The sequence below is a fragment of the Orcinus orca genome, chromosome 6 (genome assembly GCF_937001465.1).
Source record: "Orcinus orca chromosome 6, mOrcOrc1.1, whole genome shotgun sequence".
NCBI classification, from domain to species: Eukaryota; Metazoa; Chordata; class Mammalia; order Artiodactyla; family Delphinidae; genus Orcinus; species Orcinus orca.
The window spans coordinates 57,295,573-57,323,114 of record NC_064564.1 but is presented as its reverse complement, the minus strand read 5'-3'; the positions used below and the strand labels follow the sequence as shown (position 1 = coordinate 57,323,114).

Genomic DNA, 27,542 nt, shown 5'->3' with positions numbered 1-27,542 from the left:
CTCGCTTTCTTGGCCCCATCCACACAAAAAATAAAATAATCAATTTAACTGGAAGTTACATTTAAAATTTTTCAGCTTTTCAATGTTTTGCTACCAATTTTTAGTCATATTAAATGACTTGGATGAAAGTAAAGAAAAATCAACTTAGTATACATTTTATATCTATACTTAGAATATTTTATCTTTGAAGGATATACTACTTTTGTCATACAATCTGATTTTGTACAATACAGAATAAGTTAATATGCAGTTGGAAAATTTTTTTCGAAGATAAAAATAGAGAACAAAATATAGGCAAGACTCAGAAAGAAAAAAATATATTCTGTTTTGCCTTTGCATTTTTACTTACATATTTACTTGTTATATCTTTCTAACATCCTTTTAAAGCAAGAATGCTCTGACACATTTTCTTGTAGTGTTGAGGGTTCTTCAGACTCACATTAGCAAAGTATTATGACAGGAAGACCAAGCAATTAAGGACCTAAAACTAAGTCTACCTGTGGAAACTTTTATGATTACCTTTTATAAATTTGGGGGTCTATTTTCAATGAAAAGCCAAATGAGATCATTTTGGAGGTGGAGGTTATATGTGGTCAGTTTGAATTTTTTTACCTGTTTGTTTTGTTTTTGTTAGGTTATTCTTAGAGCATTCTTTTACTAAAGTCACAGATATAATTAAAATTTTTATGAGATTAAAATATTAGAAATTCTTCTTTGCACTAGTTTTTATCTCATGAGAAGAGATACTACTCCTAAATCAGTCAAAATTCTATATCTGCAGCTTTAGGAAAAACAAAACCATGAAGACAGTATGGTTTCTTATAAAAGCCATTTTCAGATCTGGAACAACTTCTGAAAATAAAGAGAGTATTCGACATACATTACACTAAAGGAAAAGTCTTACTTTCATTATTTCCTGATTCTTGGAATCCCATTAAAAACATTATGGAATAAAAACTCATTTGCAAAAATCCCGCATGAAGACATAACCACTACCACCACAACCTACTTTTTAAAGTAATGAGATTTGATAAACTACAATAAGAGTATGAAAAATTATACTTTTTCTTGTGCATTTTAAAAGAAAGATTAGAAGGATTTTTGGCTTTTCAAACAACAGTGACTTTTAGCACCTGAAACATATACAGCTATAAAATATATGCATATTCATTTTCAAAGAAACACCAACAAAAAGTAAAACATTAGTGATTAGGTACATACTGATGACGCCAATGTGGAAGTATGTGCCACTGTGAAGGGCCTAAAAAGAATCACATCTTGTCCTGATCATACCTGCCTGCCAGAACAAAATAGGCAGCTGACCAATTACGGGGTGTTTATCTATACAGTGGTACCTTTGTTCTCCAACAATGTCAGATTGCAAACGTCCTGGAACACATATTTACCTGGAGGATTCTTGGCAGGATCATTGTGGCTTGGACTTCCTGATTGTCCAGAATCTGTAAAGAAATCACAGAAAATGTTTTCTTTTTAATTTGTTTTGAAAGAATTTCACAATCCTCAGAAGGACTTAAAAAAAATTTTTTAACGTAGAACAATGAAGTCGAGTGTTTGAATAAAGTATACTTTCCTAAGCCTTTCAGGAGCAATGTTTTATTTATTAAACTAGAAGAACATCTATATATATATATATATATATATATATTTTTTTTTTTTTTTTTTTTTTCCGAGAGGAAAAAAGTAGCGATCTCTAATATTTGTGGGGTAGGGCAAGGCTTTTTTAAAACAAAAGGTCTGGCGACGAAGCCACTAAAGGTGGTTTGAAGGTTGGGCCTGTCAGGAGCAGTAGGAAATAAAGCAGATACATTCCCTAAAAATGCAATCTGAGTGTAATTAAACATGCTTTTAAAAAAAAACCCGAAAATGTTTTTATTCAATGAGTAAAAATACATAGAAACTAGAGTCCGTTTTTCCAGGATTTCAATCGCATACACACATATCCACTCCAATAATCCCCCAACCTACTGGATCCAGGCCCAGGTTTGACTGCATCCCATGATAGCAATTGATTTGCAAACACCAAGAAAAGCATAAATTACTAGGTAGAAACCATCACGGCTCTGTGGAGAGCAAATTGTTGGATCAATTTAATTTCCATCTGTGATAGACGGACAGACTCGGCAGATAAGGAGGAAGAGATCAATGCAGAATATCTGAATTTCCTATCCCACATTGTTCTTCATCGATGCTACAGAAAGGAACATGGAAGCTACAGTACTGTTAAACATGCCTTTCCTAACTAACCTGACACTGTTGTGTTTTGCTCACTCCCCTTTCCTCCATGTCCCCTCTGCATTTATCTGTGTCATTTGCGCCATATTATTATACACTTACTTGCAAGTTGCTTTGTACTCTTCTTTTATTGGTTCTAGTATTTAAGTTTTGTCTCCCCAACTAAACTGCATGCTCCTAAGCAGAGGCAGAGATTCTGTCTACTTCTTTTGTGTTTTCCTCAGTGTGCTGTTCACGGCTGTGAATGCACTGGGCTGGATGGTTCAGATTCAGCAGCTTTCTTTGCTTGCCTAGAAAAGGCAATTTTGAACTTGATAGTGAATTTCAACAAAATTTCATAGGCGGCCACAGACAAGTCTCTTTCCTGAAACCTGGCCATTATACCCAAGACAGGATCCAGTCTTATTTAAGCAGAAAAATCTTATGCTGGTTTTTTCAGCAGAGTTATTCTGCTCTTCTACTCAAGTTATTAACATACTGCAACTGCTGCTTCTACTATTAACTGCAAGGACATTCTGTTGACTTCTTTCTGTATAAAACTTGGTTATTTATTTCTGCCCTTTGCCTCATGCCTGCTAACTAGATTTAATACTGAGATCGGAACTGTGCCCCTTCATCCCATTTCCTTGTCTTTTTTCTTCTTCTTTTCTTTCCTTTTTTTTTTTTTGTCCTAGAACAGTTTTTATAAAATCTCAGTAAATATATTTAATGATTCCCACATTATCCTCCAATTTATTTCTTATTTCCCCAAATGGAAAAGAAACCGGTCAGGACTACTCCTGCAATCTCAGTTCTGGCTAGAGTCTTCTACAGATAGTCAAAGAGAGTTAGGTACTCTCCAAAAGGTTTGTCTCATCTCCCATGAATTCTATTAGTTTTTCTGGAATTGAGGCAAGACTCAGTGACTTATAACTTAGGAGATCAATCTTTCTCTTTCTTTATTCCCATAAAAGATGGCCCAATACTGGCTACTTTCCAGGCATGGAGTATGACAGTTACATAAAAAAAGAAAAATTATATGATTTTGCTATAGCCTCAGCTATTTTTGCCTTGAGTTCCTCTGACAAATGTCCCCCAGAATTGACATGACATTCCAGCTTAATTTCTCAAGTGACTCTTAACATTTTGAGAAGTTCCTATTTATGCAGTGTGTACCCACTGACCAGAGCCTCCCCACATTTTATTTTTCCCTGTAAAGCTACTTCACATTTATGGAGGTCTAGATATTGATCCCGCATGGTGGCTAATGACACCTTCACGATGACACAACATGAGGTAAATTAGGGTTGTCATCAGAGGACATGAGCTGTCCACTCTAGGTGAGCCTTAGTATTTTTAGTCAAATCAACTTCAAAACAGAACCACAAAATTCTTTCCCAACATCTTGTTGCTGAAATTTGGATCCAGTAAAGAAAAATGTCTCTTCCATTCCTGAGAAAGTATTCAGTTAGAACAAGGACACCCCATTACCACAACATCCCATTTGGAAAACCCTAATTTTTTTCTGCTTCAAATTACCCTTTTCCCCTATTTCCAACAACTGCAGACCAACTTCTTCAACTGAAATAAAAATGTAATTTCTGAAAAATAACCCACAAACATTTGAGGGAAAGCTAAAGTAGACCCTAAATTTGAGGCATACACTTGCTTTTAATAATAATAATTCCACTTTCTAAAATAATCTGGCATTTACTGGCACACATGACAGATTTTCCCTCGTAGTCCAACGTCTGTGCCCTCTCATGCAGTAAACAGCATATACTGGATCCCCAAAACACAGAAGAGGCCCCCTCAAGGAACGAGCAAAAGAACACTTACTTTTCCAACTGTAAATTCTAACACTCTAATCTACTTTTAACTCTTACGTCACCTTATATCGGTCACTTCATTCCAACTGCTGGAAAAGGAAGTAACCAGGGAGTCACAGTGGGCAGAGAAACCAAAAATGAACTGTTATTGTGGTGAACTTCAGAGAAAGAATTACTTAGACCACATCTAAAACCCTTCCAATTCACCACCTAGGTCAAATTACTCTCTACCCAAAGGTTTTCCTTAACTGCTTCCATCATTTGCTCAAGTCATGTGTATGTGTGTGTACTTCATATGTTACAGCGAATCCCGGCTCTGTCCCTCACTAGTAATGTGATCTTATACAAAATTACTTAACTCTTAGGGCCTTGGAGTCCTGATCTTTAACTGTAATACTACCTACCTTATAGAATCATTGCAAAGATTTTACTATATAAAACGTCAAGTACTGGTCAGACACATCTTACACAATCAATAAATGAAAGCTATTATTAAACAGAAAAGACACATTCAAAAAATGACTAATATTTTTAACGGACTGACTCTCAGGAAGAAAGGGAGAAAAGGGATATGACTAAATTTGTCCCTCCCAGTGTAAGCATCTAAAACTGTCCGTGGTGAATCAACTGAAGACGGACGAGTGTGTGCCCTCTTGAATTCCTCTGTAAGTGCTTTAGTCCCACCCTCCCCAAAAGGGAGGAAGGCAGTGCTGCCATTTCGAGGCTCTCAGGGAGCTGTCATGCTCAAAAGCCAGGAGATACCAGCCATGTGACGAAAATTACCTTCTAGAAGACTGAAGTCTTTGAAGAAGGAGGGCGGTAAGAATGGGACTGCGAGGTGCCCAGCACACTCAGTCTTGAGGCTAGAAAGATTTTGATGCAGTGGAGAAAAAAGGAGGGGAAGGGGTCTTGAAGGCAGCAGACCTAAACCAGTCCTCTGTCATTCCCCCCACATTTTATTTCCTCTTCCCTGATCTCATTCTATAACTTCTACATTTCTTTGTCTGTCTCTTTCTGACCTGACTGGACAGAAAGTAGGATTGAAATACATTTTGCATATTTTCCATCCTTTGTGTTTTAAAAGTGTGAATTAAACATATTATATTTCTTCTAGGAAACAGAAGAGTTAATGAAACCATTTCTAAATTAATGCTTTTAAAACTCAATCAATTCCTCCCTCCCCCAGGTTAAAGATTCTCTAGGAATAAGTAAAGGTTCTCATCCTTACATGGTCCTTATTAACTTTCCTTCAATCTTTCCATCCACTCCTTTTTAAAAAGTAGCCAATCTTTCATGGCTCTTCTAATATCTAAACTTTACCTAAGGAGTAACCAAGTTTCTCTAATGACACAATTTTATGGAAGATCCTGGGATACTTAAGTGATCTAAATGGCTTGTACAAAGTTACAAGGCAACTATTAAAACGTGTGTTCTCTACATGGGCCACCCATTCAGACACACTGCCTCTTGAGTGGTTATGATGCAATCTTAAAATCATGCAAATCCAAATGACCTTTCACTCAATTAAAGATTTCTGGGAACTTTATCTTCCCCTAATCTCCCTCCTCCTTCCCACCATTTACCAATATATTCAAAACCTTCTTCAGAAATTTAAAAAAACCTTTAGCTAGTCTTTTTAACTGAAGTTGGAAATAATTATTATTATCATTGAAGTCTATACACTAATTGACGCTTTAGAAAGAGGCCAACTCTAAAAACTTTAGTTTGGATTTTCATTGCTAAACCGAGGAAATTCTAATGTTCTACTGATAATCTAATGGAAGTCCAATGAAATGTCTGTTAAACATATAAGATAATAAATAAATACTGACCTGTTAAATGTTTGTATTAAGTACTAACATGCTTGGGGGGAGGGATGTGAAGGGGGATGAACTCAATTAACTGATGTGGTTGGATCATCACAACTATGAAAGGTTTTTTGAAGGTCATTCATGTAAGTTTCAATCAAGTGAGAATAAGATTTATGAAGCACGTTCTGTATTCCAGTTACTAATGTTTGGAACATATTAGGTTCTCCCTAAATGTGTATTAAATTTCCATTTAATTTACAATAATGAGCTTTAACATATTGTTTTAAAAAGAATATACCTTCTATGCTATCTAGAAGCTCAGAGCTTGCTCAGACAGAAATGTACAAATTTTAAAAAAATACACTGTGATAGGTGCTATAAGTGAGTACATAGCAAGAGGAAATAATTAGTTCTTCCTATGATGGATGGGCAAGGGCATGTCATAAAAGATATCAGAGGGAGGTGACCTTAGGAACAGAGTCTTGAAAAATAAACAGATCCCACATCTTGCTAGTACATATTCCTCTCTACTAACAAGGCGATTTCTTCAAAACCTAAAACTGATCAAGCTTCTTCCCTGCTAAAACTCTTACATGAGTCCCAATACATACAGAAAAAAACTCCAAAATTTTAGGATGTCATTCAAGGCACTTTGATCTGGCCCCTACCAACACCTGGGTCATACATTAGCCTTTCAGTTCCATGTGTGTCACCTCCATTTGATGCCCCTGAGTCTTTGCACGCAGTGTCCATCTTTTTTCTCCCTAAAGTCCTCCATGTTGAGGTCATCCCTTTTAGATTCTGAACTATATGAGGGCAGGGATACTGCTCTACTTAGCCTTATGGCCCTAATCTTCGGTATAGCGCCTGACACACTTGTTTAAGTCAAATGAATAGAAAACAATTGGTCTATAAACTACGGAAGTGCACAAAGAAGCAAGCCTAGAAAAAAAGGAAGAAACACTAGGCATGCTGCCTCTGTGCAGAAACATCTAAAAATAAATGATAAAAATGAACTTATTTATAAAACAGAAATAGACTCACAGACATAGAAAACAAACTATGGTTACCAAAGGGGAAAGGTGGGGGAGAGATAAATTAGGAGTTTGGGATTAACAGATAAACACTACTATGTATAAAATAGATAACCAGTGAGGACCTAGTGTATAGCACAGGGAACTATATTCAAAATCTTGTAATAACCTATAATGCAAAGGAATCTGAAAAAGAATATATACGTATATATATGTATAACTGAATCATTCTGCTGTATACCTGAAACACTGTAAATCAACTATACCTCCATTTTAAATAAATAAATAAATAAATCCTTAAGAAATTATCCAGTGGGAAAGAAAATCAAGTAGACAAACTTTTGTGACAAGGAAAGGGGATAGAGACACAATTCCCAGAGTGGGTCTCCCAGCCTAATGGAAGGCTCAGTTCTGCTTCCCTTAATTTCTGAAGGAATATTTGGAAATGGGAGGGGGTAGATAAGAGGCACTATTTTGAGTCAGAAATTAAGGTTTGGCTCTCTCCTACAAAGGGAGGAGATGCTTGTCGGGGGAGGTCCAGGGAGCAGGCCACTAGGTTTGCAAGCAAGAGGCCAAGAAGCTTTTGATGACCCTTATATATAAGCTGTCTTTCTACCCAAAAACGACACATTCCAGGAATTCATTTTCTTCTCTGATACCATGACTTGAGAGGCATGATTTTTATTTATTAAAAAAAAAAATTTGAGAGGCATCATTTTTATTTATAATCATTCTGGTGCAAAGAAGGGATTGTACAAGGTAATCTGTCAGGTCCCTTCTGGCTCTAAAATTCTATGACTCTACAACAATATAGCTTTTATATCAAGGGATATCAGAAGAGTAAATGAAACCCACACTGTAACCTGTTAACCTACAGATAGCCTCTTGCTAGAACTAAAATTAGTCATCATGTGATAAAGGGCCCCTTTGTCATATTCTTTGGCTTTAAGCAGGTAAAGAAATAGCCCATTGTCAACTAAAGATACCATGAGAGTTTTCTAGAGGCTTAGAATAGTCCCCTTCTTTCTCTCCAAAACATTATTAACTACTGACATACTAAAATAGCATATTTTTACAAATTAAGTATATAGTATGCCAGAAAGAATCACTTAAGAAAGAGAAAAGCCAATGTAAGAAACAAACAAAAACCTGAAGGAAGGGATACAAACCCATGCACTTTATAACAGGGAAACACAAAGTTAAGACAAAAACATCCACCTTTTTCAAGGAGAGAGGAAAAAACTATTCTTCTCAGACGAATCTCCCTCTCCGTCTGTGCAAAATGTCCTGCCTCCTTCTTGGCAGTTTACTTTCTACGAGGACTGACTTCCCTGGGAGTTATAGTGAGTTAGGTTTATGTAATCACAATTCTGATTACATAATTTGCCGTATTTTTTCTGCAGCACGTTAAAGATCTATACAGCTTCAGTTTTAATGGAGGACTGTTTCATCAATTGGGATGCCACAAAACTAAAGTTTTACAATACTTCCTTCTTCCGCTCTTAAATGGTTGAGAATAACACAAAGAAAGAATCTGGGGAAATTAAGCACATTCTTATCTCTCATAAGCATGTAAATGTGCGGGAAAATGCTCATTCTCTCCTTCTCTGATTCGGTCTATCTGTCCCTTCTCAACAGGAGATTACGTTATATGGCATCCACTTCTCTGCAAAACTTGGGTAACTAGCTATCCATGGGAAGCGTTAACTCTGTCACTTGGTTAATGGAGTCCTTGACATATTTTTGCTGAGTCTGTATCCATTCCCCTAAACCCGGTTCTGAGCAGGAAGACACATTAAACCTCTCTGAATACTTTTGACAGAACCAAAATAATATCTGGGAGACATGGTTTCTTACATATTTTCAATCATGCTTTTTAATCCATATTATTTTCCATCTGAAGACCCATACCTTCAGATCTCCCTTTTTATTGGTTAACATGGATTTTAAAATATATCTTCTATACAGCAAAACTGAGAGATTTAAAAGAGGTTGCTATACTGAGGCTCCTTACAGATAAAGTAACTTATTTAACCAAAGAAAAATACAGTACAACAGAGTAGACAGGTACTATACCCTCTATTTCTTTTCCCTACACATTCTACTAGTTCTATTATTAAACTTTCTTTTAAAGAGCCACCTTTTTCTGCTTAACAGGAGCATTAGGTTCAAAGCATCATATCGCAAGGATTAAAATAAGGATTTGTTTGGGCTCAAGACCAAAATTTGTTCACAAGGAATTAGCCAAAACCATAGGGCACTGAAATTTCAGGGAAAAAAAGAAAATCCCACACCCATTTGAGAGCATATCTGTTCATGCCAGGGGACAATTCACCAATGCAGATGGGAAGACCCCTGCACAAAAAGTGTGAAACCTGCCAACATGTCTGACCAGAGGTTTGTATTGCTTCATTAACTAGCACCAAACCCCCGCAAATGAAAGCAGGGATAATCGTATCTGACCCTTCTGGCCTCAGATTAAGTTCAATGACTCTCTACTGATCCAGGGATTGAGTAAACCAAAGGTCACAACCAGGATCGTCTAAACTTCTTGTTTTTGAAGCCGTTAGCCTTTAGAATGTAAAGATACCATACTGGTCATTGTCAAGATTGCAAACTTTCTACAGTGTGTTTTCAATTAAGTAAATAAAATGTGGTAATTAAATCAAGATTGCGTAATATGTTTTTGATTTGTAATCTCATTTAAATTAATTAACTGACTCAATCCCTGTTTAGTTTTTAAACTGGCCTAGTTAGGGAAAGAGTCCCTGGAAGCAAATCCAGTTTTCTATCTTTAAAAACAAGGCAAAGCAATCTGGCATACTTTAAAAATGAAAAAAAACTTAGATGCACCAGCAAAATATAAATACAGAGGCAAGGGTGTCAGCATAGAAGAAGGAGGAGTTTTATGGCATGATTTTGACTAAAAAAATAGATCTAGCACTAGAGAGAAATAAACCAAAACATTATTTATTCAAAACATTTCTTTTCCAATTTTATGAAGATTGCATGTTTGTTGGAAGCAAAACATTTCCAGCTGTATTTTAAGTTTCTGAGGAGAGTTGTAAGATTTATAATCTTTCCTAAATGCTGCCCATATCTTATAATATGAGATGAACACGCCACTGCGTACTTTAAAAAACAATTTGCCAATGCACTCTGCCACATGAAAACAATGAAGTCCTTTCCAAAACCCCACCAGATCCAGGAGGAAAAGATGAGATGAATGTTCTGTCTTTCCCATCTGGGAGACATTGTGGATTTCAGCCATACTATGTAATATAATTTTTTTTTTCCCTTGGAAACCGCGAAACCTGCATTTTATAGCAAGGTATGTAGTGCAAAGAGAATGCTGGTGAAATATGAATCTGAAAATGAAAACCAGAATGTCATCAGACTCAAGAGCATAATTGTGGAGGCAAGTTGAAAAATCAATGCAAAATTTCAACATAAACGAAATGCAACATTTGTGATCCTATCGGTCTGAAATTTTCTCTTAAAAGGAAAGCAGGGGAAAATAAATGCTCTTTTACCACCGAAATCCTGAACAGCACTAATTACACTGCCTGGCACAGTAACTTACTTATCTGCTTTATTTTGTCCTGGGGTCTTCATGCAATATTCTAAGTCCTACACCTAGCACATTCTGGGTGTACGTGGCCCTTCTGTGCTATGTCGGTTTTTTGTATTTCCCCAAAACTTAATACAATATTGTTTATCTAGATTAAAACCAGACATAAGACTTTCTAATATTTTGTTGGCAATCCTTCTTCTCAGGGAGCAGGACGTGTTTTCTCACAACTGTCTGGAGAGTCAGAACTCCTGGGTTCCATTCAGTAACTGCCAACACTTGTGCTCTGACCCTAAGCAAACCACTTCATGCCTGAATCAGTTTGTATCTTGCCCAATCACTTAAAACCGAATAAGAAAAGGTAGGAGTTTTTGGCCTTAGTCATTTCCAACAGGAATAAGAGGAAAAAAATAACTTTATACAACAGTGAAAATATGCACAAATATTTGTGCGGAAAGGCTAAGATTTGTTTTAATATACTTTAAGGTTTAATTTCCCACACTCACACCCACCCACCCCCACCAAAAAAAAACCCTCCTAGTTAGTCCTCCTCCGTTTTCACTGTATACTTCCCCTTGAAAACACTAACAACACAGGTAATTAAAGTTCTGCATTAGTGTACAGGTCTCCTGTTGGAGTGTAAAATTCATGGGTCAAGATACATGTTAGCCTTATTCACTGCCTGGCGTTTATATCTGCTGAATAAAGGACCACTCTTTACAGTGAACAATACCTTGATGGCTGATATCACTTAAAATACTTTTCATCTTTCTGAAATTATAATTAAATTGGCAGTAATGCCAATCATAAATTTTACTTGTTTGGTTATTACCTACATATAGTCTATTTTTAAGTGTCTGTGAGCTCTCTACAAATATAAATTTAGCAACTGATTCAGTCAGTGACCAAAAAGTCATATCCTTATTTTTTCCTGTGCTCATTTATTCATTGGCATGTGTTCTTAAAAAGAAATGTTTTACCTCATCAGATTTCTCCATTATTTAAGGTAAAAAGATACTTCGCCAAATCATTAAAATGTTGAAATCATGATATGAGCTTAGAGAAAAGAAATCGGTGGGTTTTTTATATACCCTACTAGTTGTATGTCATTAATAAGTCGCCCTTGCTTTATTATTAAATCACGGGTCTTAAGTCTATGATGATGTATTCACATAAAAATAAATGTATGTATTTAATCAAAGGTGTACAATACACAGCAGAGTAATAGAGTAAGATAGAGATAATATATTTCTACCATGGTCAAGTAGACTTGTACGTCAGACGTTCATGACTGCTTTTGTTTATAAAATAATTTTATCATAATATTGGAGGGAAAAAAATCAGAGAAGTCACTTGATGAAACAGGAAGCTTGCTGATGTGGCAGATAATGGTATTAAATGTCCTAACAGTTCCTTGATAAGTGGTTCAAAGAACTTCTGTCCTCATGGTTTCAGGACAAAAGCTAATTTACCAGGAATAAAACTACTTGAATAATACATCATGTGAAATTTTTTTTAAAGGATAAAATGAGGAAACAAATGAGGAGATAGTAACTTCCTCCTGCAAATGAAAACTGCATGAGAGGAAAGTAACTCAATTTTACTGGTAAAATAAAAAACCAAAAAATGGCGAACGAACATGACTTTTCCTTCTTTTTTTCAAGAGAAGGGTCGGGATTATTCTAATAAGTGGAATGATATGTTTGAAAGAACTCTGAAAAGTTTGTAACTCAACAGAAATATGAAGATTTGTTATAATTTTATGGGGCAGTATTTTTTCAAATGATCATTTTAAGAGGGAAGTTAAAAATACAGGTAACTTTAAACAAGAATAATAAAAAGCCTATTATAGCAGCCTACTATGGAATCGACTGGTTATTTGGAAAACGAGAAAAAATGATGAGAGGCATGCCCACTTGCTTAATCCACTTTAAAGAAGGGAATCGAGAGTATAAGAGCATGGAGCTGTGAACCTTGTGCTCAAAATTCCTTCCATTTTGTCATTTTACTCAGTTTATCTTTAATGGAGATTCAAATGGACTCCTTATGATTCAAAAATCTCTAAGCTATACCTAAAGAGTATGAAAAAGAACAAGTTTCTGCATTATGCCCCATCCGTATGTCTTAACCCTGAACGGTATCAAACCTATGTAATTTTATACATCAAATGCCTTCCAGATGTGACAAAATTTTAACACAGACCAACGTCAAGTTCTTCACTGTAGACTCATCTCCCATGCTCACAAAGATTATTTCCATTGCACATAACATTACACACGGCTAATGTTCAATTTTCCAAATTGATTATTATGCTGCCATTTCAAAAATGACATTGCCTTCCAGTCAAACAACAAACTACAAGCTATGCTGCATACCCAACCTCCCCCTCAAAATCACAAAAGAACCAAGAAACCACATCATTATTTCCAAGTTGTAGACAATGCTTGATTACAAGGGCCGTTGAACTTTTCCTGGTCCATTCCTGATACCTCCAAAAGATGGAGAAAGAGAGGGTGATTATAATTTTTTGTCAGAGCTACCAATTACCATCAGAACAATTGAGCCTGTCACCTGTTGTTTGGGGTTCTAAAGACTGGCTCTAATTAGAGAAGATCGAATACTTCCTGACATTTACAGTATGTTAACAATTGAAAATTAACCAACAAGATCATTCATGGAGAATTTTCAAAAGCATCTAATAATACTCTTGATGAAAAAAACATAAACTAAATTTTCCGGCAGGATAAAAAAAGAAATTTAGTAACTCAATGCCAGTAAGAAAAACTAGTATGATAAGGCTTTGGATAATATCCTGCAAACTTAATCCCTCCCACATTAATGCTTTGAACCTTACCTCAATTCCATCCCCCCACCCCATCTCCAAAATCAGAATTGTCATGTAGTGATAATTTGTCCTCCAAGACATCCCTCACTCTGTTCCTGCAAACTACATTTCCCAGCTTGTTAACAACTGGCTTCAAATTAGAGCCATCCAATGGGAGGCTCTGGTGGGAGCTGTGGAACTTGGAGAGTGGGAAGACAGGAGAAAGGGAGGTGTTTCTTCTCTTTCTACTTTTAACAGGTATCTCCAAGCAATGGCTGTCTCCTTTGTGTTCTAGCTTCCACAGGGTGGGCTCCTCTCCCTGTGGTCTCCAAGGGCTCTGGCAACACCACCTCCTCCTCTTATCCCGCCAGCCTTAGTTGCAGTAGTGGGTTCCTACAGATGCTAATGTCTGGGTTGCCTCACTGCCCCTTTGGGTTTTTACCTGTTCTAACATCATTGTAATTGGTCTCCCCTTGGTAATTCTTTCTAGTGGACTCGGGTAGGAGCTCTATTTTTCTGGATCCTGATGGATACATGTACTTTTTGACATATTCATCACTCTAAAATAGATGTCAGGTAATAGAGTTAGAGGTAGTGGACTAAATATAATCCATGTAGAATATTAATAAATTTCAAGTCATTGTTATGATTTTCATTAAAAAGGTGACAAAGCACTGTCACCGCTCAGTACGCAGTACAAAACGCTATACCCCAATGTGTTTTATAATGCACGATATTGGCAAAGATAATCAACGTTAAAAAAGATTAATTTAATTAATCAGATTTTCAATGCCAAGCTCTAAATCCATCTCTTCCAGCAGATCCTCTGCTATTCATACCCACCCATCCAGGTTTACTATTTCTTTTTACCTACTCAGACTTAGTCTTTCCATCCAACTTTTAACAATTCACATGATACCTGGGTTTTTCCTTGTGTATGTGATTTTCCTACAAACATGACTGTCTGCTCCTTGACTGGATCAAGTTATGAGCCTGATAATTTTTATAGAACGTTGTACATTTATTTCTATCTCATAAACAACTTTGAGTTGCTTATCAATTATCTGAATATCTAACAATATCATGTGGAGATAATAAAAAAGTTGTCTTAAATACAGACCAACATGTATCAACCTAAGAATAATATATATTTGAAAAGAGAAATAATTTCAGCATTACTCTTTTTTCTCTAGGAAATAGTTCACTCACTTGACGTCTAGCATTTTCACATTGGAAAATTCATAAAATAAGAAGAGACAGAAGCATTTTCTTCAACCGGAACTGCATAATCTATGGTGCTTTACTAGAACACGCCACAAATAGGAGACAACAAAAATGTTTCTGTTTGTATGTATAGGGAAGTATGTGAACTCACAATACTAAAACTTTACCATCACAAATGCAAGCAGTATGGATATGCTCGATATTTTACACTGTGATAGATAACATCCCACTAGAGGGAAGTGACATTGCAGAAAACATAAAGCATCAATTCACATGGTGCCGCCTTTTTCTGATGAAACTTTAACAGGGTGGCACCAGTGCTTGGTGGGTGTACTCAGTTGCCAGCACTGCACTATAATACCATGATCCTGTGCTTCCTCTCAGTCATTTTGAACTTTCCCACCCCCCCATCCCGAAAGTTTTATTTTCATGTTTCTTAAACATTAGTGCCCTGGTTTGTGATAGTTACCGCCAAACATCATATGGAGAGGGTATCAACTGAAAAATCACTGTTTATTAATTTTTTTTTAAACTTGAGCCTGAAATCTATTTAGTCAATTTTTGTCACTTAAGGCAAAATTTGTAAATTTAATTCAATAAATATTTATTGAAAAAGAAAATGAGTTATAGTCTAAATAGGCATAAAATGAGCATAAAGTAAGATGAACAATAATTTCTACTTTTTGCATTTTCCCATCCCTCCGTTTTATTTCCAATGAGAACATTATAGCGCAATGAATAAGCTAAGAGACAACCTTCATAACATGACAGCAGACATATTGCACAGACATTGAAAACTACAGGAATAATGCTGAGACCACGAGATAGAGACAGTCCTTGAATTTCTCTGGCAACATGGACAAGGGGCAGGAAGCCTAATGCCAGATAGAAAGTGAATCTAAATGTTAACCAGGTTTTTTTTACTACACCCACAGTATTCTATACTTAAACTTTTGCTATAAGTTGCCGTCCAAAAAAAAGACAATAAGAAATAAGAAATTATCCCCAGTTCTTCCAATGTACTCTACATCTGGATTCTGTGATTTAAGAGCCATCACATAGGAATATATAACTCAGAGACAAGATAAAACAAATGAAATTGCTTACATTATACCAAGCAGATAACTGAAATGATGACAGATGTAACTGGCCCAGAGATAGGTGTAAAGAGGCACCCTCCTACAAATGGGCTGATAGAGCAAAGAAGAAGTAATCTCCACCTTCAAACAATGTATTTGAAGATCTGGTTGGAAGCCAATAAACAGAAAATCTCCATCCACTTACAAACGTCACAGCAGATATAATGGAACAAAATAACACTGAAACGTTTACAAGGAAATGATTTTTTAATACTGGAGGCAGACTGCATCACCTCAACCCAGTGGCATGAGCGTGGTCTCTCTCTTTCTCATGGAAAGAGTAAATCTTTTAGTGTGACATTCCCTAAGTTTCTTTATAATGTGCTATGCTTGACCTGGAAAGAAATTTTCGGTCTTGGCATGTTGGCTGAGAATGCCAACGCAGGTACCAGGGAGTGCTAATTGTGGTGTCTCTCTGCCCAAGGCTTAGACTGAAACCATTAATTTACTTCATAGGACCATTCAACTCCTGGAAGATGAGAAGGACTTTGGGTACCACTGACCTAAGCAGAACTGAAACCAACTAAGACAGCAAGGTTGGAATGTTACAGCTTCCTGTCATGAACCTGAGAAGCTCTGTCACCTGCCTGAGGGGAGCATAGCCCTTCTCCCTCCCGTGACACTGGTTAAGAAATGAAAGAAAGAGCAAAAGCTACTTAAAAGAAAATGATGCTTGCCATTTTTACATCTTGTTGACAAAATATTCGATTTTCTAGAAGACTCTATATCTAAGGAACACTTTAATGAAGTAAAGACGGGGTAAAAGTCTAGCTAATTTTGCAAGGACATAAAGCAGAAATAATCTCTAAGAAAATGGTCATTTCTGGGGTTTGCTTGAAAATATAAACTACAAATGAGAAGACTTTTATTGGGCTGCTGCATCATTCTCATTTATTTAGCTTTGTTTACTCAATGGCAATATTAGTGATGGCAATGAAGTCAGGGTTCCAGACCCAACCTGAATACGAAAGTTAGGTTACCCCAATCTGGACCCCAAGCCAAAGCTTCCTCCTCACATTAGGCTCCCACTCACAGTGACTCTTGTGTTTTCAAAGTGACCACACTGCTCAACTCTCTCTTCACTGAGCAGGAATCTTTCGTGGTATTATGGATGTGTATGTCACACCACGAAAACCAAAATACAACAGACAACACAAAAGAGGAAAAAGGAGCCCAGGAATCCAGTAAGGACATTTGGAAGAAAAAAGAGGCGGTGCTTAAGAAAATGGTTTTCAAACTTTCCTTTGAAAGGATAAACCAACCAATAATAATAATAAAATAATTACTGAAAGTTTTCTATTAGTATCATCCAGCAATTACCAACACTGGAATAAATTAACTGATATAATCCAATCAACTGGTAGAGAACAGTACTTATCTCCTCAGTCCATTCGCCATGCTAAAAATGATCCTAAAAGGTGGATTTTTTCCCTACGTTACTTTACAAACAAGCTCACATTGGCTGAACTTTATTTTCTGCTCCCCTGTTTACCTGGATTTGTTTTCAGCTTAACATTCATTAAGCAATAAGACACAACAAGAGGTGCAGTGATGATGAGATAGTCTCAAGGCCATTACTCTTCCCATGAGATGAACAGGGAGGATCTATGATAAGTGGAAGACAGCTCCATTTATGTGGGTTAGAAGGAAGAAATAGGAACTTACTCTAGAACCTCCTTTGAAAAGCAAAGAGAGAGCTTTAAAACCTCATGTATTTCTATTGTGCCTAACTTCTCATTTTTCCCAATAGAAGGCAAGGTCTGATAATTTGGGGCATTTCTGATTTTTCAGCTCCTGGTTGGGAAAAGGGATTCCTGTTCAAGGGAGGGAACGTTACCACTCACGACTCCCCTCCCCCATGCCAGCACACAGGGCTTTTAGAGCCAACAGCCTTACACCAAAATACGCCACCTTTAACCACCAAGCAAACAAAAGTAATTAAGAACATTGCGTTAATTGCGTCTCTTCCCCAGAGGATGTGTCCTCCAAGGCTCTCTGAAATCAGACTAGGAGATTAGTAGCAATTTTACTCTCAAATCTCCTATTCCCACTAAAAAACAGGGCCTAAGTTCCTCACACCTACCCTCAGAATTATAGAGTCTATAAGTAAAAACCTTAAAAGAAATCAGAATACTTAGATCAGTTCTTTGTTAGGTAGTTTATTTAACCACAGAAACTTTGATCATCAGCTTCTTGACTGGTTCAAAGTTTGCTGTCAATCTCATGGAACTTTTGCAGTTTAAGAATTGTAAAGAGCTATAAGATGCTTAAATGTATTGTTTAAATTCAGAATTATAAATGTAAGTTTTCATTGGTCTTTCACTGCTGATCAAGATGACTGATAGTCTGGGCTCCATCAATCAAGAATTTGCAAAACCCATGACACATGAGTTGGAACAACTAGCTACTGACAGTAAGGTTCTTTCTCACCTTCCATTTGCACGAAGTCATAAAGATAGCAACAATGCCTTACAATTTTCAAAGCACTTTCACCCACATGATTTTGCAATCTGAAAAGAGGCTGGCTTTATTCTCATCCTTTCCAATGGCCAGGAAAGAATGTATGTAGCTTGATAACCTGCAGAGTAAAAGGAAACCTGGATTCTTCTTTGCAGTTCCCCTACTGACTTTCTTGGCGACCTCTGGGATGTCACTTACCCTCTCTCTGCCTCAACTGTCTATCTCAAATGAGCTATAATAAAACTTTTTTATTCCAGTCCACTGGGTATTGGAACAATGAATCTGATAGGACATCTCTAACACACTTTGATCTCTATAGGGAACGCTGCCATAAAAATAAAGACATTGTCGTGATTATTCTAATTGAGTTATTTGCAAATGGAGCTTCTTGATGGAGCCCAGCCCTCAGATATAGAAAAGTAAATTCTGCCAGTCCTCTAGGGTGCAATTGCCTCATGGCAATTATACCCATGACCACATTTCCTTATTACTGTTATAAAAGACTATGGTTCAAGGGGAAGCAAAGGGGGAGTTTAAGGAAAAATATGCTGTTTCTTTTCAATGGAAGATGCTGAAGTTGCAAATGTGGAGCCCAAGGCTATATGTAAACTTGGACAGAACATGTGTTCCACATTAGTGGAGCGTTCGTTAGTCATGTCAGAAAGGCAGAGGTGTCCCTGAGGCTGCAGCTTTTCAGCAAATTTTGGAAATAATTTAGGAGAAAAAAAGGCAAAATTACAAAGGTAACCTGGGCCTAACTCTAGGAGTGCTATAAAACAAAGAACCAAAAAAGGTTCAAGGCTATACCATCCTTACCAACAGAGGTAGCATATCACAAGATACAAGAAAATTAAACTGAGCTTAGGGAAGAAATGCTATGGACAATTTTACATGAAAAGCCAAAAGAGAATATTGGGGCTACGTTGTACTTTCCTTGAATCTACAGGCAGAACATAACAGTGTTTCCCCTATTAAATGACAACAGCCATGAGAATTACTAGGTGGCTCAGTTCTCCATATTCCTCCAATGGACTCTTTTCAAAATAAAGAAAAAAACTGCCTTGTATTTTGAAATATTAGCAACATGAAACTTTCTTCTGATGAGAGGTATCTCTAAGGCCCATCACACTACAGAACTCCAAGGAACATCACAGTGTGGACTGCAGCGGGGAAGACAGCTAGAGTTGTTCTGTATACAACCTGTGGTGGCCCTATGTGTCATGGGGAAAAACCTTTTTAAAAATCTTAAAATTTAAGGTTCAAATAAGGGGCATTTATTTAATGTTTCTTATTAGTATTTTTTTTTAATTTCAATCTTCCGAAAAGCATTTGTTGTCGGTGGTTTGCATACAATCTAAAGATTCAAATTAAGATCTAGGTCTCCCAATAGATTGGGATTGACATATATACACTAATATGTATAAAATGGGTAACTAATAAGAACCTGCTGTATAAAAAAATAAATAAAAAGAGTAGAAGTTGAAAAAAAAAGAAAAAGATCTAGGTCTCCCAAAAGATCAACTGAAGGAAACATGTGGGACCATTTGCTGTTTGGTGACAATAATGCTACTTGCCTTATCTTCATTTCACAATCAGTGACACCTTCAGTCTACAAGTTTTAGCGAGCATCAGAATCATTTGAGATGCTTGTTAAAAATTCAGATTCCTGGACCTCACCCCCAGTGGCTGTGATTCCTATAGCAGTGCTGGGGCCAAGAAATGGCACTTTCAACAGGCACCCCAGGTTAACTCCTTTGTGCACTGTTCTCACACCGCTTCCAAGGATGCTTTCTCACAAACCGGAAAGCAAAAAGTAGCATGCGACTACAGAGTCCTATCAAAAACAAACAAACAAAAATGCAGTCCTCAAGCCAAGACCAATTTCCATTTTAATCTCTCTCTCCCTGCCATGGGATGCACCAGCAGTTAGCTACAGCCAAAAATCACATGCGTAGAGTGAATCCTAAAAAGCAAACTAAATCCAAATCCACATTGAACCATTCTGAACTCTATCACACTTCACAGAGCTTTAAATAGAATTCTACGAGAAACATCATACCCTGACTGGCCAAGGGATTCTTTGGGTTCTGTTGCTTTATCCAAGTGATCCAAAGTGACCCCAGGTTCCACTCTCTGCGTGTTCAGCTGTACGCTTTTCTCCAAGTCGAGCACAGAAGGATTTAAAAGAAAACACAAATATTGGCATAGGTGACTTGAGGTTGCTTGACCTTTCCGAAGGAAGATTTTTGGCAATGGTGTCTTGGCAGCTCCCTGGAAGGCCAGGCCAGGACACAAAGAGGAAGACAGGAAGCCGGGAACTGGCCATGTGTCCTTGGCAGGCAGCAGTGCAGCAGGGTGAACCACCCTCATCCCTGCCAAACCAGAAACAGTGGGGAAAGCCCAGCTAATTGGCAAGTCACAGCCGGCTACAGTGTACATCCTCCACTTTAAATGCCTGATAAGGTTAAATGGTATGCCAGACCCTAATCTACTTAAACAGGATCCAACTTTACTTTCGGAAACTTGATTTGCTCCTGTTTGTGCTTCCTTGAGGAAGTGGTGAAGCAGCATCTTAGGATGGTTGAGGGCTGGAGAGATAAAACCAAGTAAAGATGAACTGGAGTCCAGTACATTTTGCTTTTTGAAAGGGCCATGTATGTTCATGCTTTCAATTTTAACTAACAAGCCTTCTACTTGCTCATTTAGTTTCATTCAGAGGAAACTCTGAAGTCGACATTGCGTACTGAGGATGGACCTCAGTACATTTGAAGGCAACAGGCATTTAAAAAAAGGAATTAACAAAACCCATTAAGATATCCCAGAAGACCACAGAACTGCACCCAGTTTGCAGTAGGCTATTGTTTTCACTTACATGTTAGTTGGCGCAAACATATTTTCTAGTAGAATCTGTACGTACTAGTATAATATCACCATTTTTGGAGTCTTTTACTGCTCAACTGGGGAGTCACACAGGGAGAAGGGTACAGTAGGAACTGTGCAAATATATTGCTCCTCGCTGCTGCTGTTAACACGGTGAATTCTGGGACCTGGAACTGGGAGTGTAATTTCCCCCCAGGGGAATGTCTGAAGGCTTGGTAAGAGCAATTAAAAGGGTGTGCTCAGTGGTTGGGAAAATTTCCTTTTATTTTCTACGAAATTGTTCATGCCTTCTCCAAAACTCACACAAAAATTTCAAAGTAGCTTCTGCTTCTTTCAATAGAGTAGCCGATGGTGAAGTTAGATGGAAAAATTGCCAATTTCCCTCAGAATTAGAAGAAGGGATTACAAAGAAACATAATCCATTGCTTTCTGCCAGATATTTCTTAAGGTCTACAGAACATTCATCCTTTAAGCAACCCAGGACCACAGTCTGACTGAATCTGTTTTGGTGAAGTTACATGCTTGAGGGGTAAAAGACAAGGGCAAAACTTAATACTCCCTGATCACCATTTAAAATGAGCAAATATTAATAATAATCTTTATGCCCAATACCAAGCTCTCAGAGTCAGTAAGTCTAGATGTGTCCTAACTCCAAAATTACTATTTCTATAAGCTGCAACTTACCTTGAACTTCCCAAACTCCACCTAATTGACTTTGGACACTAAGTATCCCCAACTTTGAAAAATTCTCCTTCCCTTTTCCTTTGGGAAACCAGTCCTTCCTAGTTCTAAGCCTGTCTTTCTGGGGCTTCTTTCCAATCTCTATGGCTATCTCCTCATCTGTAGACCTCTTACATGTTGGTGACACCTAAGACAGCCCACCGAGTGGCCCCCCATCTTGTCTTCATTTGTTCCCCCTGAACAAACTCAACCAGCTCCATGTTTACAACTATTACGCATTTGCAGGGGACTCTAAATCTCAATTTCTAGCCCTAACCTCTCTTTTTAACGGCAACATCTCTCCCAGTGTTGCTAGTGCACAATCCGGGCACACTCTCAGTGCCCCCATCCATACCAATTAAGGGCACCCATACCCACTCAGTGGCCCAGGGTGAAAACTCAGGCGTCTGGAAACCCTATCTCACGTTCAACTGTTGGCCTAGACTCTATCTCCTACATTCACTCCCTCATCTCCTTCTGAAATGCTGCTAAAATCCCTCATTGAGCCTTCATGTGTCCTCTGACAATAGCCTCAACCTCCTCAGGCCATTAGCATTTATCATTCACAATGAAGCCAGACTCCAACCTCTGCACTTCCACCAGGAATCACATCACTTCACACCTTAAAACACTTTGATGGCTCCTTATTGCCCAGAACAACCCATGACCTCTTCATCATCTGGCCCCAGCCTAGCCTCATCGCTCACTACAGCCATCAGACAACCTTCTTCTTTCACCCCTTCTTCCGTCTATGCCCAACTTCCCAACAGGTAAACTCTAGTACACTCTAGAAATTCCTAGAATACGCAGTGCAACTGCAGGTCGCTACGCCTTTGCCCATATGGTTTCTACTTCTGAAATATCCTTTCTTCACAGCTAAACAAACTCTTAATTCATCTTTCAAAGCCCTTGAATTTTGTCTTTCTTTTCTGAACCTTACTTTCTCCCTCCTAAGGAGGCCACCCCACCCCAGGGCCCACAGCAGCTTGCTCATGTCTCCAATATAGGACTTGAACACTGCATTATGGTTGGTTGCCTTATATGCTGCTTCCCTGCATAAGACTGTGACCTCCTTATATTGCATTCACCCTGTGTAATTCTGGGAATTCACTTAAGCTGCAGAAAGGCTGTTATCTTGGATATACCATCCATGAAGAAACTGAGACAAAGAGCTTTAATTCCCCAAAGAAAGACGAAGCAATCTATAGAAAAGCTTCACAATGACCTACCAGTTTATACAATTAATTAAAACTCAATATTTAGGATTCTGACTTGTACTTACCAGATTTACCCATCTGTTTGTTTACAAAAACAAAACAAAACACAAGATTGAGCACCTACAGTGTTCCATGTATCATCCCTGGGGCTCAGTCTACAAAGAGAACAAAACATGATTTGTTCTTCTCTTCATGCAGCTTACAATTTAATCTGCATTGTGCTGAATTTCATCACTTACCAGTAGGTAAAATGAGCTCTGTTTAAAATTTATAAATAAGCAGTATCCTCAATTATTACATGTTTTAAAAATTTTATTTACTTATTTATTTATTTTTATTTTTGGCTGTGTTGGGTCTTCATTGCTGCGTACGCGCTTTCTCTAGTTGTGGTGAGCAGGGGCTACTCTTTGTTGCGGTGCATGGGTTTCTCACTGCGGTGGCTTCTCTTGTTGCGGAGCACGGGCTCTAGGCGCGCGGGCTTCAGTAGTTGTGGCACACGGGCTCAATAGTTGTGGCTCACAGGCTCTAGAGCGCAGGCTCAATAGTTGTGGCGCATGGGCTTAGTTACGCCACAGCATGTGGGATCTTCCCGGACCAGGGCTCGAACCCATGTCCCCTGCATTGGCAGGTGGATTCTTAACCACTGCGCCACTAGGGAAGTCCCTCAATTATCACATTTTGAAAATAAAATTAACATGATACACACAGATTTAGCTGTGAGACAAACATTTTTTTTGCTTGATTTTTGTTTTTAACGAGTAAAACATCTGAGAGAATAAGAGCTGTTCTAAATGCCTTGTTTAGCTGTGATGAGCAGACAAAACACTGAGACCACAGCTTTAAAATTCTCTGATCTCCACCGTCTCTCAGGTAGCTGAAAGGAATCTGTTGACGAGCTTTGGATGCTGAATAGTCAAATACAACTTCAGATTGAAAATTACTTTACGGTCACACCCATAGATTGAGTGATGATGGAGCCAGATTAAACGAGGGACTCAAAAGGAGTCCTGAGAGGAAAATATTATAAGAATGGTTTTCTATTATGGAAATCCATCATTACGCGAAATAAAAAGCTAATTTTGAAAAACCACAACAAGGCAAAGTTTCTAAATAGTAAGACATGAAAATACAAGTTGAAAATAGTTTTCTGTCTTTAAAAAAAACTATTCATATGTATGGCACTTATATGATATTCTCTAATTTATCTGAGAAATGTGTAAGCAAATCTGTGCAAAGAGATATCCTGAAATGTGATGTCATATTCCTTATGAAAAAAATTTCCTTTTCACAATGTCAATTAAAACCACATTTAGCTTTAAAACTGTATGACCTCTACCATTTTTTAGGTTAGCTGAAAAGGATCTATTGACTAGCTTTGCGAGCTGAACAGTTGAATGCTACTTTAGATAGAAAATTATTTCTTTCACTCTATAAGAATAATTATCACGGCGATTACACAATTATTATAATTATATCTGTAAGAACTGTTACTGGGAATTTATCTCTGAAACAGTCTCGTACATTGCAGGAGACATTTATCTTTTTTAATGATCACCAACACAAGTGTCTTTTTGTAGCCATGTAAGTGATTTTACCTCTTTCTATTAATATGCTCTCGCAGCCTTCAGAAGCCAAAGGACACACCTCCACATTTTTTCCCTTAAAGCCATTGTTTCAGTTAAGCCAGGTCTGTGGCAGTTTTTGAGACAGAAAGCTTACACTTCCCCTTCATGGCAACACAACTTCACCATGTGCTTTCCTAAATGGATGGAACCCCCCCCCCCAAAAAAAACCCTCCAATCTGTGTTTCATAAACTGTACTCTAAGAGAAGTAGAAATAAAGTTTATTACAGACCTAAAGTATCTGCATAAACCCGGTTAATTGAAAAGTGGGTGGAGAAGGCTGCCAAATTAAATGTTTACATTAGCACAGCTGTATTGTAAAAACATTCTGCCCCCTGTGCTTTGTAATTATAAGATATTTCTGGACTGTGTATCTCTACAAAGTTTATCTCCACTGCCAAGAGTGTCTTGGCACGGAGCGGCGGCAGCTCTTGGCAGCCAGGAGCCCTGTGTGCGGGCAGGATCTAAAATGGCTGCCAGGCGGCCTCCTGAAATGTCGCCGGCCCGGCCCGCCTCGCCAAGGGCAGAGGGCAGCGGCGGCCGGGCGGGCCCACAGCGGCCTCTGAGGAAGCCAAGACGCACATTTCCCACAGAAAGAAGTCCTGCTACCACAACTGGTTTTTTTTTTTAAAGAGCTGCTTGAAAAACTAACTACAAAGTAATACTGCAAGGCTCCCAGTTAAAAAGTGGTGACAGGGGTCTTTTCTGAATTCCGCTCGCCTCCATGTTTCAGTGACGCCTATGCCCACAACGATTGCTGCCCATGAGAGAAACTCGCGTAATTTTGTGGGGGAAAAAAAGTAAGAAGACCTCACTATAGGGAAATATACTACAGAAAAGCATGAGCAAAGGCCACATTTTCCCATTTGCAACGCATGATTTTGACCTGGATTTAGAGTCTTTGGCAAAGCACATGTGTATGCAAAATGAAAACCAAAAAAATATTTAATTTGCTTCCTGCTCTTTCGTTAAGGGGCTATGCTTCTCTGATATCATTAAAGTAACAAATTTGAGGGGGGGAAAAAAGTTTTATACCCTTCTATGGCAAACGTACATAGCACAAAACCCACTTAATTGTAAAAATTGAGACCAAATCCATAGTGACTGCAAGTTCCAAGGGCTGACCAAAAGGAGGGAGGGCCGGGCAGAGGGGGGCTGCATGGAGCTCCAGCCACCCAGTTTGCTCGTGGTAGGAATGTACAAAACATTTGAATTACAAATAAAGGTAAAATGCTTCCGAGGTACAGCTAGATCTCGCAAGATACGTATTGTCTCTGTCCTGTTTTTTTCTCTTAAACTTAAGTCCCAGCTAAAATGCTGTGTCCACAGCTGCCAAACATTGCATAATGAGGTCATTGGATTTTTCTCTTTTAGGGTGTCCCACAATTTTAAGCTCAGTTTGAGAGACACAGTAGGCCTGGTGTACTATCCTATAATCATTACTGGCAGCGATTACTGTTCCGTAATTCTAAGCTTCAAATGAATCCAACATTGCCTCTGCCGAGAGATAATTCAGAGGTGAAAGATGAATTCCATAATGCTGACATAGACCGGTGGCACTCATTATACACATAGTGCTTATTCACTAAAGGCCCAGGCTTTCTAGCTTTAATTATAAGTCCACACACTCAGTGCAGCCACACCAATAATTTCTACTTCATTTTTAAAAATCCCCATCATAACAGAAGAACCTCTAACGTCTCTTTAATGGTATATTTTGAATGCTGTCCTTTCCCCAGTACTCACCTGAAATATATATATATATGTGTATATATATATATATAGGCGCCCACATATACATACTTCTTGGACCTTTTAAAGGCAGAAGATTTTCTCACCATTATTATAATTCTGCGTGAAAGACATATAGGAATTTTTAGCCGTTGTTTAATTAGTTATCAGGAGAGTCAAAGTCACTTAGCTGTATAACACCAGGCCACTCTTAAGTGACTGGTGAACCAAAGTTGGTGTGTTCAGAAAATATCTCTAATTCACTGTTAACTTACAAATACTTTCAAAACTTGAGTTTTTTTTTACTTTCATGTGAGTTTATGGTTTGATGCTGCTAACTTCTAACTTTCCTTCCTTGAGAGTTCCCAATTCTAAAATGACAAACTGTTCAACAAACAGAGGAATTCAATAATGTTGATCTATCGCCTACTATATGCAGAGACTCTGCTATAGTACACAGAAATATGAGATTAAGACAACATGTTTTACACAAAAAACTAAAAAAGTTTCAGATTTTGTTTTTTTCTTATGTGGGTCATTTTGGATACATATTGCCAAGTACAGTCTGTGTCCCCAACTAAAATATAAGTTTCTGAAAATCATACACTTTATGTCTTGTTGAGTACACAAGACACTGAAATACATTTTATAAACCCGATCCCCACACTGGAAAGGATCCTAGTGAGGATCAATGCAATTAGTCATGCAAAGCACCAGTGCCTCATATACTGTATGTTCTTAAACGTTCTCATATCCTCTCCTCAACAGCAAATACCTTGTGGATAGAGAGTAATAAGATAATAGTAAGGCTAACAGTCAATGGGCATTTGTTTACATATCCAGCAGTGTTCTCAATACCATATGTGGATTTCCTCCTTGCAATAAACACTGTGAGACAGGTACTATTATTATCCCCATTTTCAGATAAGAAAACTGGCCCAGGGCTACTCTTCAAACAACTGAAACAGCCAGGAATTAAGCTCAAGCAAATCTGACTCTGGAGTCCCACCTAAATCTGCTGTTTTCTCAAATTAGAAGTGGCACCATCAGACCCAAAAAGAAAGAAAGTCCAGGTAGAGGTTATTCCTCTACAGTTACAAGGTTCTTTGGGCAACTTTCCTATTTTTTGACACATAACGTCCCAATGTTCCCAGCGGAAGCCTCCCTTGAGTGGAGCCTGCTGATTGTGGTGAGTTTATGTTGTGGTTTGGTAATGTGCACAGGCTGGGAGAAGGATGAGACCAGAA

The 27,542-nt window shown here is 37.9% G+C and overlaps 1 protein-coding gene across 23 annotated transcripts in view; it reads right to left on the bottom strand.

Moving 5' to 3' along the window:
• Positions 1–27,542, bottom strand: part of NFIB (nuclear factor I B) — a 442,099-nt gene that overhangs the window by 100,428 nt on the left and 314,129 nt on the right. For 21 of the 23 annotated variants that reach the window (XR_007477723.1, XM_049710692.1, XM_033439769.2 and 18 more), the window contains one exon: positions 1,407–1,460. Coding sequence is in view for 20 of the 23 variants with exons in the window: in XM_049710692.1 (XP_049566649.1) it covers positions 1,407–1,460 (54 nt within the window). In the remaining 3 variants the exon portion in view is untranslated. Of the gene's footprint in view, positions 1–1,406; positions 1,461–20,183; positions 20,348–27,542 lie in introns of those variants that run through there. The other 2 variants (XM_033439780.2, XM_033439781.2) reach the window with 2 other exon arrangements.